Source organism: Cydia fagiglandana, chromosome 19 (assembly GCF_963556715.1).
Source record: "Cydia fagiglandana chromosome 19, ilCydFagi1.1, whole genome shotgun sequence".
NCBI classification, from domain to species: Eukaryota; Metazoa; Arthropoda; class Insecta; order Lepidoptera; family Tortricidae; genus Cydia; species Cydia fagiglandana.
Window position 1 is genome coordinate 93,862 of NC_085950.1, and position 15,112 is coordinate 108,973.

The 15,112-nt window shown below is 36.3% G+C and overlaps 1 protein-coding gene across 1 annotated transcript; it reads left to right on the forward strand.

The window, feature by feature from the left end:
• Window positions 1–1,157: 1,157 nt before the first annotated feature.
• LOC134673894 (uncharacterized) lies at window positions 1,158–13,454 on the forward strand. The gene is made up of 5 exons (XM_063531949.1): window positions 1,158–1,304; window positions 1,381–1,488; window positions 2,716–2,803; window positions 8,203–8,289; window positions 10,344–13,454. Exons 1-5 carry the CDS (start codon window positions 1,297–1,299, stop codon window positions 10,413–10,415), a joined length of 363 nt encoding a protein of 120 aa, XP_063388019.1. The 5' UTR covers window positions 1,158–1,296; the 3' UTR covers window positions 10,416–13,454.
• Window positions 13,455–15,112: the final 1,658 nt, after the last annotated feature.

Genomic DNA, 15,112 nt, shown 5'->3' on the forward strand with positions numbered 1-15,112 from the left:
ACTAAACAACTAATGTATATAATTATGTACCTACTTTCATTTAATTCACACATGTGGTTCAAACAATTGTAATAGTACCTAAAACCATTAAGCAAGATATATACTGAATCTTTGTAGGCTAAACATGAAATTATTTTACCTCAATATCCAATAAGCATGCCATTAGAATTGATCATAGTAGAAATATGACAATTGGAATGGATTAGAAATTGCATGAATAGATTACCTCTCAGGGTCCTTCCTGGTCCGAGTGCTCGGAGTCGCTGGCCGCCAAGTCGTAGTCCGACTCCGGCCCATCCTGCAAACCAGCCACCTTTAGCAGTTGCATGACAACAAACAAGTCTGACTTTTGACTTTGCTCTCAAAACAAACTAGTCTCAAATTCTACGTGGCGTCACCCGCGGCTAAAATTAAAGTCTAAACACACCAACGGCGCCGCGGAGAGTGGTCCCAATCGTGACCTCATTTGCAAAAAGAAATGGTCACACCGTCACGCGAATGCACCGGTGAAAGTGCCCGGTTATAATGGCCAAATGAAAGTTGATTTTTGCCATTGTCGCTGGCGGTCAGTGTTTCTAACTCACGTTTGTCGAGTTTCGCTCGATGTCCTGTGAATCTGAATAGTCTCCGGAGTCCGGAGTCCCGTCGCGCTACGACCGACATGTCGCCGCCCTCCGGTTTTTGCAAGACCTCCAGTTTTATTGATATTATCAATTTCTCCACGTAATTTAAACGATTACACTTCTACTGTCCGTGTGATCCCCTCTCAAACAAAATGCTTACACCAAATAGTATAACCACTAATAAACAAGTGAAGATAGTGAAATTGCTTTTTTTTTCTATCAATGTTTCTAGCGGCTACATGCATGTAAAAAAGTGTGTTCCTCTTACACATAAAGTAAAAGAACATAAAATTAAAAGAAAAGTAAATCACCTTGAAAAAAATCTAATTACATGTTTGAATTATCTAATTACATTAAAACTACAAAAAACGTGAAGAATTTTGGTGAAAATATTTACCAATGAAATAAAAGTATTTAACAGACATAGTATTAATAAGCGGAGAGTGGAACGCAACTATCGAGCAATGTTGCCATGTTCTAATGCAATAGATATGTCATGTCAAATTGTTTTGTTTTGTTTCTTGTCAAGACTTGTTCCGCTTGTTCGAATCGAAACATTCCAAGAAAATAATTCTTACTTTTAACCGACATATTTTTGCTAGTTAGAATAGGTTTTTTACCTGATATGATGTAATTAACACAAACAAAGACTGTTCAGACTTCTCGCCAAACAATGGAGAAGTAAGTATACCCAGCCATGCAAAGGATTATGACGAAATACTTTTCCATGGCTAAATTTTCGTTTTCCTTTTTCTAGCGTAAATCAAACTGATGATACGAAGACCATTCAGTTATTAAGTAAAGGTATAATGGAGCTGTATGAACCGCCGTTGGCCACCATAAATACCCATTTAAAGGAACTAACGTAAGTCTAACCTAAACTTTATTTATGTGATTTCAATTAACAAGTAGAGCATTCCATACGTCATTTATTTGCCAAGCCTCGCCTGATTAATGACCGCAGTTCACCGGCATAGACTCAATGAGTCTAACTGCGAATAGTAATCATTATTTTATTACCAGAAAACAATTCGCTTATTTGATTTTATGAGGCATTTTCAACATTGTTAAAACAAGTGTTTTTGTAAGTAAGTTAAACTAAACTAAGACTTGCGGACAGACTCAAGATAAACTACGGCTTTTCGCATAAAATATTTGTCTTATTCTGACCATGCCAAATTTAACATAAGTTGTAAAACTACTTGAGATATATTACATGCTTTCCTAGAATAAATTATAGTTCAATTGACCACGTTCAATATTGTTGTAAGTTGCCAGCATTAAAAATATAACTTTTGGCAAACACAATGGCGGTAGTATTAAAAATTACAAATTGAGGTAGATGTGAAAATGTAGTCTGCCATTCCATTTCTCGCCAAGTTCCCTTGCCAGGTGATGACTAGCACATTCTCTTGGACCAAAATGGTGAGTACACTATCTTCGAAATAGGGAATATTAGGATTATATCATGCCTTAGGTTGTAAAAATGATTGATTGATTTAAACATTAAAGCTTAATTGTGAAAATCTAATCATTTTGAGAACTTTGATATGCCACATCATTCTAAGAGCCATGTGACTCATAAAGTATGGTTCCCTATGTGGTCTAGGCATGTGAATTCAGTAGAATAGCATAGGGATTAAACATAAATTAGCTTTTATTCACTTCTTATAATCTCTAATTGTCTGATTTTGATTTGGTAATATCATAAAATAACACTGACTGGGAATTAGGTTATATTCACCAAACTTTAGTCATTTCAACCCAGACAAAATTGTCTTACTTATATGTTTCTGTTTAATTGTTAGAAAGAAAAATATTGTTTTACAGATTCAAGAAAATTTGGAACATAGGTTTAAATTTCATTCAATTTTTCTGCTGTGGATAAAAAGCACCTCTACCTGTTTCTATCTGACTTTGTCTAGTGCTACACTTTGCCATTCTTTTGGCTGTAGTAGCAACAATTTCATCTTGCCACCTGGTTAACGGATGTACTCTGTATCTAGAGCCTGGGAGCTCTTTCACTGTTCTCCTCCTGTTGTTGAGCCTCAGAAAATCCCTAAATTAATATAATGTAATTGTTATGCTTTAGGGAAAGACAGGAAGCAGTGCACAGCATGCTCGCTTCAGAGCGGAGGCGGCTGGAAGACTTGCAGAATGATGCCATGGTTGATGCACTTGTGAGTATTGCTTTATATATCACTTTCACTTTTCTTTCACACTTACTTAATAACTAGGTTTATTAACACATTTACATTAACTTGTAGCTAATGACACTGACAGTTTGATAACTTCTTGCAGGTGTATTTTAACCTACTTCTTATACAACATAAGCATAACATATTAGAAGTAGGTTAATGTAATGTTGATAGGGTAATTTGTAAGAATCATTTATTTACACACAAGATATATAAGTAGATTTGAAACTCTGCAAGTGTATGGAATTTAGATGACAACATTGGAACAAAGGAAACATTGTTAAATTCGGAAACCTCTCATATTTTTAATGGATTTCTAAATTTTCCGTTTCCAAAATGAAAGTTTTCTTTAATTTCCTAGTGAAATTTTCCTGAAATATTTTTGAAAGCTATAACGGTGCTGTATATCAATACTAGGCTCTATGCCAAATTTCAGCTTTCTATGACATAGGATAGGGAATGGGAAGATTTGGTGTCAGTGAGTGGCCAAATCATTGTGATTCATGTATTTATAGTATCTTAAGTTGGTATTAAAGCTAAATTCCTGAAATATTGTATTCCGTATGTGGTTTTTAGGGTTCCGTAGCCAAATGGCAAAAAACGGAACCCTTATGGATTCGTCTTGTCTGTCTGTCCGTCCGTATGTCACAGCCACTTTTTCCGAAACTATAAGAACTATACTGTTGAAACTTGGTAAGTAGATGTATTATGTGAACCGCATTAAGATTTTCACACAAAAATAGAAAAAAAGCAATAAATTTTGGGGGTTCCCCATACTTAGAACTGAAACTTAAAAATTGTTTTTTCGTCATACCCATACGTGTGGGCTATGTATGGATGTCTTCAAAAATTATATTGAGGTTTCTAATATCATTTTTTCTAAACTGAATAGTTTGCGCGAGAGACACTTCCAAAGTGGTAAAATGTGTGTCCCTCCCCCCCGTAACTTCTAAAATAAGAGAATGATAAAACTAAAAAAAATATATACGTACATTACCATGCAAACTTCCACCGAAAATTGGTTTGAACGAGATTTAGTAAGTAGTTTTTTAGGGTTCCGTACCCAAAGGGTAAAACGGGACCCTATTACTAAGACTTCGCTGTCCGTCCGTCCGTCCGTCCGTCTGTCACCAGGCTGTATCTCACGAACCGTGATAGCTAGACAGTTGAAATTTTCACAGATGATGTATTTCTGTTGCCGCTATAACAACAAATACTAAAAAACAGAATAAAATAAAGATTTAAATGGGGCTCCCATACAACAAACGTGATTTTTGACCAAAGTTAAGCAACGTCGGGAGGGGTCAGTACTTGGATGGGTGACCGTTTTTTTTTTTGCTTTTTTTGTTTTTGTTTTTTTTTCATTATGCTACGGAACCCTTCATGGGCGAGTCCGGCTCGCACTTGGCCGCTTTTTCTTTTTGTAAAAAATTGAATCAAAGAAAATTTAAGTTATTATCTAAGGAAGCTCCTCAAATTATTTGGTTTAAAAAATAATAATTACAGATTTCATATCTTCACTTAGAACATCTTATCCTGTGAACTTAAGTTTTAGCACTGCCCCACCCGGGGCCATCTTAAACTATGCTGGGGTCCCTGGGCACATAAGAATTTGGAGCCCTTTTGGAAAGTAAAGCAAGCTAATTAAATTAACATTTTTCTACTATGATTTTCTATTTATTATGGGTAATCAAATATACAGTTACTGTCTGTCCTTCGGGGCCCCCTGAGGATGGGGGCCCTGGGCGCGGGCCCCGTGTGCGCTTATGGTAAAGACGGTACTGGCCACACCTCCAGATTTCTTGTAATTTATATTACAATCATATGTTTTGGAATAAACAAATCTAAATGGGAGGCTAACATTTTAAATTGTGTGTGTAGGTATGTACTGACTGACATTTGTTTGGGACATTTTACAGCCTAAACAGTATTCCATAACATAGTCAAGAATAGATACTTTACGTGTACATAAATAACAAACTAACTAGAATTTTAGGTTGACTTTAACCTACTACATTGCTGATGCTACATTGCCGATGCTACATTTCTTATGATTATCTTTGTAGTACTTTTTAAAAAAAATTGTAAAATTGTTTTTGCTGTTCTTAACGACGGTGTGATAGTTTGTCCAGCGCTTCAGTAAAGGTAATGCTGTAAAAATGTGGCTATATAATCATCTCTGTTCCCACAAGTTCCTGTTTATGAAAGAATTGTAATTCTGGTTTATGCATCCAGCCATTGATATTTTATTTTATCTACGCACATATCATTACTGCTCTAAAATGCATTCAGAAACCGTAGGAAATGACCAGCATTATCACAACCAATTTTACTATGAGAACTTTCTTATCTGTGGTAGTAGGTAAAATTTGTACTTTAAAGTTATAACTTTACAGATTTTTCTCACTTCGTTCGTTTCTTAAACCCACACTCGTATTTTAATGCCTTTCATTATGTAGCAGTCACATAAACTACTATTATGCATTTGTTTTTGGCATTGTTTAATTTATCCCATCAAAAACATAAATGTAAAAAAGGAGAGCCAAGTTCAATACAAAAATTATGCTTGGCTGTGGGGTTCGCCGCAAAAAGAATGAAGATCTAAATGAGTGCCAAGTTCTATGCAAAATCCAAATATGTATTTATAGGAACAAAATAACATTATAAACAAGTATTAAACTCTATTTCTTTGCTTTATTGGATACCTATAACAATTGCTGTTATTTAAAAAAAATGCGAGATCTTAAAGCAGGTTAGATTTGACTTGGCCAGTTTTCATTACATCAGTCATTTTATAAAGTTATTCAACATATATATTTTGTAATTCTGATAAAAACTGGCCAAGCCAAATCTAACCTACTTTAAGATCTCACTTTTTTTTTAAATAACAGCAATTGTTATAGGTATCCAATAAAGCAAAGAAATAGAGTTTAATACTTGTTTATAATGTTATTTTGTTCCTATAAATACATATTTGGATTTTGCATAGAACTTGGCACTCATTTAGATCTTCATTCTTTTTGCGGCGAACCCCACAGCCAAGCATAATTTTTGTATTGAACTTGGCTCTCCTTTTTTACATTTATGTTTTTGATGGGATATCAATACTTTTTGTAAAGAAAACTAGGCAGGTATTGAGATTTAATGTTTTTTCTTGTGTTTCCGCTGCATGTTTTTTACTTCTGTTCTTTGTATTAATTATGTGGTGCCGCGCGCCGCCAACGACACACCGTTGGCCGGTTGCTTAGCGCGTATTACAGGTTTTTTGTATGGGGACCCCCTATTTATTAACTTTTTTTATTTTTAGATGTTTTCCTACGCTTACACACAATTACCGAGCTGGATTCCAAATTCCATCCTTCTAGGTCATCTGGAAGTAGGTTAGGTTTAGGTACTATATGTCAGTCTCAATAAAAAAGAAATTTGTATGGGGACCCCCCCTATTTATTAACTTTTTTTTGTTTTTAGATTTTTTCCTACGCTTACACACAATAACCGGCACAATAGGCCAAGCCAAATCTAACCTACTTTAAGATCTCACATTTTTTTTAAATAACAGCAATTGTTATAGGTATCCAATAAAGCAAAGAAATAGAGTTTAATACTTGTTTATAATGTTATTTTGTTCCTATAAATACATATTTGGATTTTGCATAGAACTTGGCACTCATTTAGATCTTCATTCTTTTTGCGGCGAACCCCACAGCCAAGCATAATTTTTGTATTGAACTTGGCTCTCCTTTTTTACATTTATGTTTTTGATGGGATATCAATACTTTTTGTAAAGAAAACTAGGCAGGTATTGAGATTTAATGTTTTTTCTTGTGTTTCCGCTGCATGTTTTTTACTTCTGTTCTTTGTATTAATTATGTGGTGCCGCGCGCCGCCAACGACACACCGTTGGCCGGTTGCTTAGCGCGTATTACAGGTTTTTTGTATGGGGACCCCCTATTTTTTAACTTTTTTTATTTTTAGATGTTTTCCTACGCTTACACACAATTACCGAGCTGGATTCCAAATTTCATCCTTCTAGGTCATCTGGAAGTAGGTTAGGTTTAGGTACTATATGTCAGTCACAATAAAAAAGAAATTTGTATGGGGACCCCCCTATTTATTAACTTTTTTTTGTTTTTAGATTTTTTCCTACGCTTACACACAATAACCGAGCTGGATTCCAAATTTCATCCTTCTAGGTCATCTGGAAGTAGGTTAGGTTTAGGTACTTATATGTCAGTCACAATAAAAAATGGTTTTTTTGTATGGGGACCCCCCCTATTTTATAACTTTTTTTTATTTTTAGATTTTTTCCTACGCTTTCACACAATAACTGAGCTGGATTCCAAATTTCATCCTTCTAGGTCATCTGGAAGTAGGTTAGGTTTAGGTACTTATATGTCAGTCACAATAAAAAATGGTTTTTTTGTATGGGGACCCCCCTTATTTTATAACTTTTTTTTATTTTTAGATTTTTTCTTACGTTTTCACACAATAACTGAGCTGGATTCCAAATTTCATCCTTCTAGGTCATCTGGAAGTAGGTTAGGTTTAGGTACTATAGGTATGTCAGTCAGTCTTAAAATTTACGACTTTTTGACCTTCATATCTTTATAACCGTTTGAGCTAGCTTCATGAAATTTGGGCTTCTAGATGTCCTTATGGATATAATTAAACACACGTAGTTTTATGTGTTTATGTTAAAGATGTTTTGAGTTATAGAAGGGTCAAAAGTGGCACCAAGTGGTTCGTGTAATATTACACTTGGCGCTGGCTAGCCAGTTCCTTTGCTTGAACTTGGCTTGACACGCTGCCGCGTGTCTAGATTATTTTTATAAGTTTAAGGGTCCACTGAAAGTCAGCGTCGTTGCACTAAGTGCTCCGACACATGCTGAGTGGTATCCTCTTTGAAACAACCAATTACACTAACCTATGTTACATGTTTGTTTGTAGATGTGTTGTTTCAAATAAATTATTTTCTATTCTATTCTATTCTACTTCTTACAGCATATAGATTTGAAACTTAGGTACTAAACGAACGCGCTGATCTAATGATGGAGCCAGAAGACAGTTAGTGGAACTCTTTCATGGTTACTAGCTAGCTCCGCGATTGTTACGCCATTTAGGGACCTAGCTAAATTGGTTGTATACTTACGCTATGGAATGTCCAATAGATAGAACCCTAAATGGCATAATAATAGAACCCCAAATGGAGCGTGACTACGTATTTTAATGTGTTATACAATATACATATACTTACCTATCATTGCTTTGAGTTGGGCAACAACAAAGTAAGACTATGACAAAGAGAAAAGGAAATAACTCATCCTCTATATACATATCTGCGATTACAGTTTTGTCTGAAAGTGCTTGCCAAAATGTTTCAGCTGGCGGACATAGCGACGAACAGGGAGCGGCTGGTGACCATCTCCAACTCCATGCTGGCGCTGCACAAGAGAGTCCACTCACTACAGGTATTTTTACAAGCTTTTATTCAACTTGCAATGTGTGTATGTAATTATGTATGTTCGAGTCAAATCATGCAAGCTAAATTAGGCACTGGTCCCACCGCGAGCTAGTAAGCTATGAGCTATCGGCTATAAACACGAACAAAAGATAAGCACTCCCGTGTAAATAAAAGAGACACGGCTATATTTATAGCTCACCGCTGGGCGAGTAACTATAAATATCGCCGTGTCTCTTAGCTTACTAGCTCGCGGTGGGACCAGTGCCTTAGACCCACTGCACATTATTCGATAGGGGTGAAACTTCATATACAGCCAGCAGCAGAAGTTGCTAAGTGGGCGAGGTATTAAAAATTACCTAGACACGCTCTTATGGTCTTAACAATAAACTCGCGTCAAGATCATTTAGAACACCTCGTCCGCTTAGTAACTTTTGCTGACTGTACATAATGTAAGTTGGGTGACAATGCAATATTATGGTACCATCGAGCTGCTCTGATTGATGATGGCCATACCATAGGAACTCTGAGATAAAATTTGAAAGTCTAGTTCTATAATTTGAATCTGATAGACATTCAAATGAGAAGAAGTACAGTCAGCAATAAAGGTGCGTGCCACAATTCCTTTCAAAGTAACTTGTCTCATTTCATTTGTAGTCTGCCTCTTTCGCACTCATGAAATGTTCATATACGTGAAGATTTCCCTTTTGCACACTTCGATTATTGCGTAATCGTCCTTCTAGATTTGTGGTTTTATGCCAACTGAAACCTGAACTTTTGTCAACTAAAGTTACCGCATCTGGATTTGCTATTAGGGGTCATCCATTAATTACGTCACACGAATTTCAAGGTTTTTTGACCCCTCCCCCTTCCTTGTCACACTTGGTCACTTTTGGCAAACCCCTCCCCCCTGGTGTGACGTCACATTTTTTCTACGAAATCGCCAAATCGAATTAAGTAAGTACCTACCTAAGTATTATTAATATTTTATCAAAATATTTTTGACGATATAAATGTTAGTAATTTTACAACCCAAAACTGCTCAGGAAAGAAAATTAAACGAATAATAAAAACGATTATCGTTTTAAAAACTTGTTATTTAAATGTACAGCGAATAAAATAATATAAATAAATTTTCGGTTGCTGATGAAGTTAAAGTGACGTCACAAAGTTTGTATCTCCCCCCTCCCCCATGTCACAATTTGTCACATTTTCTTGACCCCCTCCCTCCCCCTAAACGTGTGATGTAATTAATGGATGACCCCTTACATTCAAAGCACTTTTCTTAGACTTGACTACAAACACACATATTATACACATCAGACGCGAGTTCGATTCTCGCTCGAGACAGTGAATGGGGTTGGCAGCTGTCAAAGGTTGGCATCGATGGCGCCATCATAGCTTGCCCCTTTCTCTAGTTGAGTTCTGTGATTTGGCTTAAAGGGCTGGCATCCAGGGCATAAAAATCAATTTAAAAACCGGTCAAGTGCGAGTCGGACTCGCGTTCCAAGGGTTCCGTACCTCATCATCATCATCATCGTCTATTGCAGACGATTTATGGTGTAACACCGGGGAAACACCGTTTTTGGTGGCTGAATAGACCGATGCGACATAGTCTACCACAGGTTTGACAAGAGAAGTTTGCGGAAACCGGTACTGAATACCAAACTCCGTACCTACATTACTAAATTTTATCAAAATATTCTTTTTATGTGGAACGTGAATGCAATGTCTAAACCCTAGGGGTCGGATCATAAACTAAGTATATTTCTAATACGTTTTCCTGTCAACTGTAGGTAGGTAAAGAACTATTTTGTGTATCTTTTTCAAAATTTAGACCCAGTAGCTACGGAGATAAAGGGGGAGAATGGTCGGACAGACAGCACGAGTGATCTTATAGATAAAGATAGATCAAGGGATTGACGCCATCTACTAAATACTTCGAACGGCCAACCCTATTATTCCACTTTTCATTAATTTCTAAACATTGTGGAATCATTTGCAGACAATTCTGCAAAATGTATGCTTTTATTGTTTATTAATGTTTGGTTTATCTGTTTCCAGGCGCGGGCGGCGGCCGTGGAGAAAGTTGCTACGAGCCGAGCCGGCAGCCAGCACAAACCGGCCGGCAGTTAGTAGCAACACACCCGACATCAATCATACTTCAAACATGCGGACCATACGAACATTCCTATACCTACATTTAGAGGCTAGAAATGATGGAAAAACCTAGAATAGGTGGCGATTCAGACTTATTTTTCAGAAGCAATCTTAGCCAACACGTGATCAAACAATTAATAAATGATCTCAGCGCCATCTATTGGCTTGAATATTGTTTAGCACAACAATGCCGTCTTTTGATATTTATGAGTACTAGCTTGATCAGTGCTCAGTTGGTATAGTAGAAAGTTACTTCTAGAAGAAATGATGAGAAATTATAGTTTAAATCGAGAAGAGACATGCCGGAGATGGCACCTGCGAACCCTAAAGCCCTAAGATTAAGGTGAACGCCGTCAGAGAAGCAGAGAAAACAAGGAAAGCTGTTGGCGTCATCCCGCAAGCACTACATTCCACCAATCACAACAAGGATGCTACACGGCTGATCTTCGTCGAGGGAACAAGCAACAATTGTAATCTACATGTCAACAAAAGCTGTGTCACTGCAATCGATATGATAACGTCAGCAAAAAGGAAGACATATTTTATAAGGTACGTCTAGAAAAAACTAGAATTGTTGACACGCTTACTGTGGTTGGGATTCATTTGATCCTTTATATGTATAGGAAATTTTGTTGATGAGTTAAGCTAATTGCCTCCGCAAACGTGTCAAAATAATACAATAGTACATTGTGCAACATGGGGCGTACGTTAAATATTGTAAACGAGAGTAAGTTAAATCGCGACGGCTTGCCGGAGCGATTTATTGACTCGTGTTTGCAATATTATTACGCCCCGAGTTACACACAATGTTTTTCATCACACTTGCGATACAAAAATGAAGTATAAAGACAAAAAACTGTTAATTATGGCACTAGAAACTTCAGTACTCCCTAGGGAAAACGCTTTTTCTATTACTCCCGCTAAGCCTGCGTGCAATTCCACATTTACTGAGCGAGTGTGATGAAATCATTATTTAGAGCGGTGGCATTTAAAATGGCCAAAATGTAAATATGTATAGACCACATAGATGCTATATTATGTGTTGGGTGCTTCCAAATGATGTACAGGTCTCAGGATCAATATGCCTAGTCCAAGTAAAGGTAATAATATCTGGGAGACCGAGCTTTGCTCGGAAATCATATTAAAACTCAAAAATGCGCGTTTTCTCAGAGATAAGACCTAGCTAGATCGATTTATGGCTTCCGAAAACCCCCATATAGCAAATTTCATCGACATTGTTAGAGCCGTTTCCGAGATCCCCGAAATATATAAATATATATATATATATAAATATATATATATATATATATAAATAAATAAACAAGAATTGCTCGTTTAAAGGTATTAGATATACCAAAGCCTATTTTACTGGAGTGGTCAAAATTCAGTCAAATCTGATTTATCAAGAGTCGACATGTTTAAGGAGCATTTATCTAGCCACTTCTTCTTCGTCAGTGTTATATTTTTTTGAAGTGAAAACTTCTTTAGCGACGTTGAGCACTTTTTGAGGTGGGGAAAAAATGATAAACTCGAGACAGCGTAACGCGTAACGCGCTGATGTCATGTGTGACGGACAATGTTATTCACCAAAGAACTTTAGTCATAACGTATCATAATCAGGTCAATTAGTTAAATATGGACTTTTATATTAAGCAATAAAGCTCAATGTTCTAATCGTATACGGGCTGAAATACGAGGATCTCACAGTTACATTCTAACTTTATTTATATCACTCCAATACAATTCAATAAAGCTACATCTTGATGAAATCGCTAATAAAAGTGAACTGTACTGGTGAATAAAACTCAAAATATCATGACCAAATATATTTAGATGCGAGGTCTGCAAGGTAACTTTACAATTTCGATTCGAATTGTAACAATTAACCCTACAAATTTAAGCTCACTGGCCAGCAATTTCGTAACTAAAGTTTTTCAATAGAAAGGAGGATGGGTCAATTATACATAGTGCTGCAGACATTTTGGAATAGTCATTGAGTTTTCACTTCTGTCGGCACTCCCGGAGTGCACCCGTTGTTTTTTTTCTTTTTCTCTATAAGCACATTAAAAAATAGTAGCTCACCAATACCGAATGTCAGTCGCCAGACGGAACACCGGAGAGTTAGGAATCGTTTAAAATTAATTCATACAAGTGCGGTATACCATTCAGCAGACTTTTCAGTCATGCTGGAACCATCGCTCGTCCCTCTCTCCTTGTTGATCACGTGCAATAGAAGCATAGATGGCTTAACTCCCCCCCAAATTGGATGAACTTCTATTGCACGGTTACACTGTACTTAAATTATTGTTTAACTTTGGTTTTCGGGCAGCTGATTCTGAGCTGGCTGATTTGGTCGAAATATATCTCCATGGGGCAAAAGCGCACCGTGAAGAGATTTTTTATAGACATTTTGCGGGCAGAGGTTACTTAGCTCGCCGCTTCCTGACCAGTTTCAATAGAATCGCCAGTGGCGTGACGAAGAGGTTGCATTTTGATCAAGCAGAATAAAAATATTGTTTTTTTATAACTGGATTTTATTTTTGTTCCTCTTGATATTAAACAATATAACAACAGCAACGCAATATAACAGCAGCTATTCAAAGTATTTTTGATATAATTCCAATAGTTCTGACTTAATTCATTGCAAAAATGCCAAAAAATAAAAAATGATAAGAAACCATTTTTATTTTTTTCTCAATTCTCCCATGGCTTGCAAGAATGCGAATCATACCACTGTAGCAGATACATTTACCTACATACCTAGCCCTATTTCGTTTGTGTACGCTGTGGGTCATATGTCCGAACAAAATGCCCAATGACCTTTGACATGTTCTCAGTTATTGATTTATGTATATTGTAATATGTACCTAGTATTTTATTTAGAACATGACGATCATTAAGAGATACTCGTACTAAGTTATTACCGTATTTTGTTTTGACATGAATGGATAAATTGTTGACATAAGATTAATTATTGCAAGACATTTTTTAATTTGTATGTATTAAATGATATTATGTAAATATGAATGACGATCATAATATAAATTCGTGTAGATTAGTCTAGCATAATTTATAATGTAATTTAATATTATGAGAATACATATCTAAATCTAAATCTTTCTAGCTAGTTTTTTCGGTTAGTTTTGCTCCCAGAAATATCTTTACGGGGCAACAGAGCCCCGTAAAGAGTGACTTTTGCGGACGGAAGCAGGCAAAGAAGGCACGTTTCTTGCTACTTCTTGGCCAAAAGAAGCGCCGATGGCGTGACGAAGAGGTTGCATTTCTAGCTAGATTTTTTGGTTATGATAAACTCCAGAATAGTACATTTCGATGCTAGTGCGGAAGGTATGTCATCACTTCACGAGTACCGAGATATCTTGCCACGAGCCGCAGGCGAGTGGCAAGACTCGGGACGAGTGAAGAATGACATTTCCGCACGTGTATCGAACGACGTTTTTTAATACAGTTGCGAAAAAATAAGAAAAACATTGTTAATCGTACACTAAACAAAAGTGGTAACAGTGACAGCTCGGTTAAACGTCGCCTTTAAGTATATTATATCTATGGGCGTTTGGCAGCTATTCCGTTCCATTCAGTCAACTTATTAAGAACGGAATTTTCAATATTGAATATTAAAAACTAAACGTGTTATATTGATGAAGAGGTAAGTAATTAAATATGAAATATGTAATATTTTTCGTATTCTTACATTAACGGTAGGTTTTTATGCTGATTACGACGTTTAAAGGAAACTAATATTAACACTCATCAATAAGTAGTCGTGAATTGGAACAAGTATAAATTTAAAAAAATTGGAAAAGTAAAAAGCACTAGTTCGAGATAACCAACTTTCCGCACGCTAAACAGCTACGTAAAGTAGCACTTTTTACCCGACTGCGCGACGCAAAGGAGGGTAATGTGTTTATCAGCCTATATATGTATGTATGTATGTATGTATGTATGTTTGTTCCTATGTGGCACTCCAGAGCCCAAACGCGTGAACCGATTTTGATAATTCTTACGTCAATCGAACCGTCTTACTCTTGCGTGTGTCACTAAATACATGACAGTAATCAAAATTCAATATGGCGACAACCAGACGCCAAAATTGAAAAAAAAAAAAAAAGTTAACGAAATATGTCGAGTGGGGTATCACTGAATAGGTATTTAAAAATCAGTTATAGGTTTCTTTCACAGTTTTTCATTTAGAGTGACCATTTAAAATCTATAACGTTATAAAGTTATAATAATTCTGTTCAGTATTATAATACTGCACTGCGCGACGCAAAGGAGGCCAATGTGACTATGACTATGAGACTACTGACTATCCTATAATATAAATAAAAATATTATAACGAAGCCTATATGTACGTACGTATTTATTTAAGTATAAGTACTAGCTGTGCCCGCGGCTCCGCCCGCGTGGAATTCGGTCTGTGTCAGTAAGCGACTTATTTCTAATAGCCTAATTTCTCTCCCTCTCCCCTGAAGGCGGAACTTGAAGTAAAGTTGACAGATGGATATGCTAGAGGACTGTAGTCCAGATAAAATATTTAACAATTAGGTACCACTAAATAAAACTACACTCCAAAATCAATAGTTTTTTTCGCCCTTATTCAAATTTTACACGTGATTTAAACGACAGAGTAGTAGATGTACCTATATCGGAGGAT

What these genes read in the sequence shown, in the direction of transcription:
- LOC134673894 (XM_063531949.1), top strand. An exon ending in ATGCCATGGTTGATGCACTT is followed by an intron (nt 2,804 to 8,202) that starts GTGAGTATTGCT and finishes AAAATGTTTCAG; the next exon opens with CTGGCGGACATAGCGACGAA. An exon ending in AGAGAGTCCACTCACTACAG is followed by an intron (nt 8,290 to 10,343) that starts GTATTTTTACAA and finishes ATCTGTTTCCAG; the next exon opens with GCGCGGGCGGCGGCCGTGGA.